The sequence below is a fragment of the Corvus brachyrhynchos genome, unplaced genomic scaffold (assembly GCF_000691975.1).
Source record: "Corvus brachyrhynchos isolate BGI_N302 unplaced genomic scaffold, ASM69197v1 scaffold65, whole genome shotgun sequence".
In the NCBI taxonomy this organism is placed as follows: Eukaryota; Metazoa; Chordata; class Aves; order Passeriformes; family Corvidae; genus Corvus; species Corvus brachyrhynchos.
In genome coordinates, this window is record NW_008238365.1 from 530,625 (window position 1) to 532,241 (window position 1,617).

Consider the following 1,617-nt stretch of genomic DNA (forward strand, 5'->3'; position numbering starts at 1 on the left):
GGTCCGAACCCCGGGACCGAACCCCGGCCCCGATCCCAACCGTGATCCCGATCCCTGCCCCGATCCCGGCGCGGCAGAGCGGGCTGAGCCGCCTCTCCGGTAACTCTCACGTGTTTATTGGGGTCGTGCATGTGCCCACACAGCGCCCGCCACCCCCTCCGTGCCCCCTGCCCAGCCTGGCTCGGAGCCTGGAACCGTAGCCGGCACCACGGGAAAGGAATCAGAGTAGTCTGAGCAGCTCAGGGCAGATGCACCCTCCCTGGCCAACTGCTGTGCCCACAACACATCCCAGGGAATCCCCAAATCCCTCACACAGATCCTGCTATAAATCAGTGCCTGCTACAGCCTCCCCCAGGAGATGCAGGAACCGAGGAGCATTCCCCATCCCGGGCAGGTGACGGGAATTTTGGCTGTCAGCAATGACAGCAGAGCGGGGCAGGATGCTGCAGCATAACACCAGGGAGAACATCCCGTCTGGGACATGGTAACGGAGGAGTAACACCTTTGTAACTGCAACAACAGCGTCATCACAGCCTCGTCAGGCTTTTAGAGCAGGTGAGTTTCAGTTCTGACCACAGCTCCTGTCCCACGGCCAGTCTGTGCCAGCACAGCCCGCTACGTCCATGGGAAGAAGTTGCAGTGCAGGATCAGTCCCAGCAGCCAGTAGCACAGGAAGAATCCCAGGATGCTCTTGCTGAGGGGCGTGATCAAACGCCAGTTCAGCAGCAGCCTCACGACGAGGTTGTCCGGAGTCCCCTTCCCACAGGAACTGGGAGATGTTCTGAGAAGAGGCTTCGCAGAGGTTGGATTGTCAGTCCCTGTGCTCCAGAGTAAAGGTTCGTGTTCCTGAAGCAGGTGAGCAGGGAACCAGTACAGGATGGGAGACGAGGAGCCAAGGAACCGGGTCAGCACCTGAAGGCAACAGGCAGAGGAGAAATCACCCAAACTGCTGTGACTGTCACTGCCCCAGCCCCACAAGGAATCCCTCCTGTGTCCTACCTGCACGTGCATGCAAGAGAATCCAAATGCCAGCAGGGCCGTGGCATGGACCACGTACACGAAGGCAGCAGGGCCACAAAATCCATCTCTTGGCTTTCCCTTCTCTTCACTCTTACTCCTCTCTAGACCAAGAGTCAGGCAGTGCCGGGGGTTTGTGCTGACATAGGTCCAGGCAGCCCATGAGACCAGAAGGGTGACAGGCAGAGCAAGCAAGAAATTTGGGAGCTGTCTGAGCTCAAAGTACCTTAGAAAGCCCACGTTCCAGTAAGTGTCTTGGATATAGGAATAGACCACAGGGAAGCGCTGGGAGCACCAAGGAGGTTTAGCCCCATCCATGCCTGCCACACGGTAGCCCTTGTCCCGTGCCAGCTGCAGCAGTGGCTCGGGAACGGTCTGACCCAGGCCCGTGCCAGGGCTGCAGAACCTCACGTAGGCATAGTACTGAAACAAAGCAAAAGGCAGAGAAATCCCAGCACACATCAGGGCTGCTGAAGATGCCAGGCTAAGCACCTGCTTCCACATCAGAGGGAGCTTCCTTACGGATGCTGATCCCACCTGCAGCTGGAGGGCAAAGCCCTTGCTGCGGGAGTAGAGGAAGAAGCCAGCGTTAATCAGCCC

General features: G+C 58.4%; 1 protein-coding gene across 1 annotated transcript; it reads right to left on the minus strand.

The window, feature by feature from the left end:
- Positions 1 to 95: 95 nt before the first annotated feature.
- PIGV (phosphatidylinositol glycan anchor biosynthesis class V) lies at positions 96 to 1,611 on the minus strand. Its single transcript, XM_017736289.1, has 3 exons — positions 1,244 to 1,611; positions 1,000 to 1,156; positions 96 to 912 (listed from the first exon to the last, which is right to left on the minus strand). Exons 1-3 carry the CDS (start codon positions 1,519 to 1,521, stop codon positions 616 to 618), a joined length of 732 nt encoding a protein of 243 aa, XP_017591778.1. The 5' UTR covers positions 1,522 to 1,611; the 3' UTR covers positions 96 to 615.
- Positions 1,612 to 1,617: the final 6 nt, after the last annotated feature.

What these genes read in the sequence shown, in the direction of transcription:
- PIGV (XM_017736289.1), bottom strand. Translation starts at nt 1,521, where the DNA reads ATGTGGAAGCAGGTGCTTAGCCTGGCATCTTCAGCAGCCCTGATGTGT. An exon ending in TGGAACGTGGGCTTTCTAAG is followed by an intron (nt 1,157 to 1,243) that starts GTACTTTGAGCT and finishes GACCTATGTCAG; the next exon opens with CACAAACCCCCGGCACTGCC. An exon ending in TCTCTTGCATGCACGTGCAG is followed by an intron (nt 913 to 999) that starts GTAGGACACAGG and finishes TGTTGCCTTCAG; the next exon opens with GTGCTGACCCGGTTCCTTGG.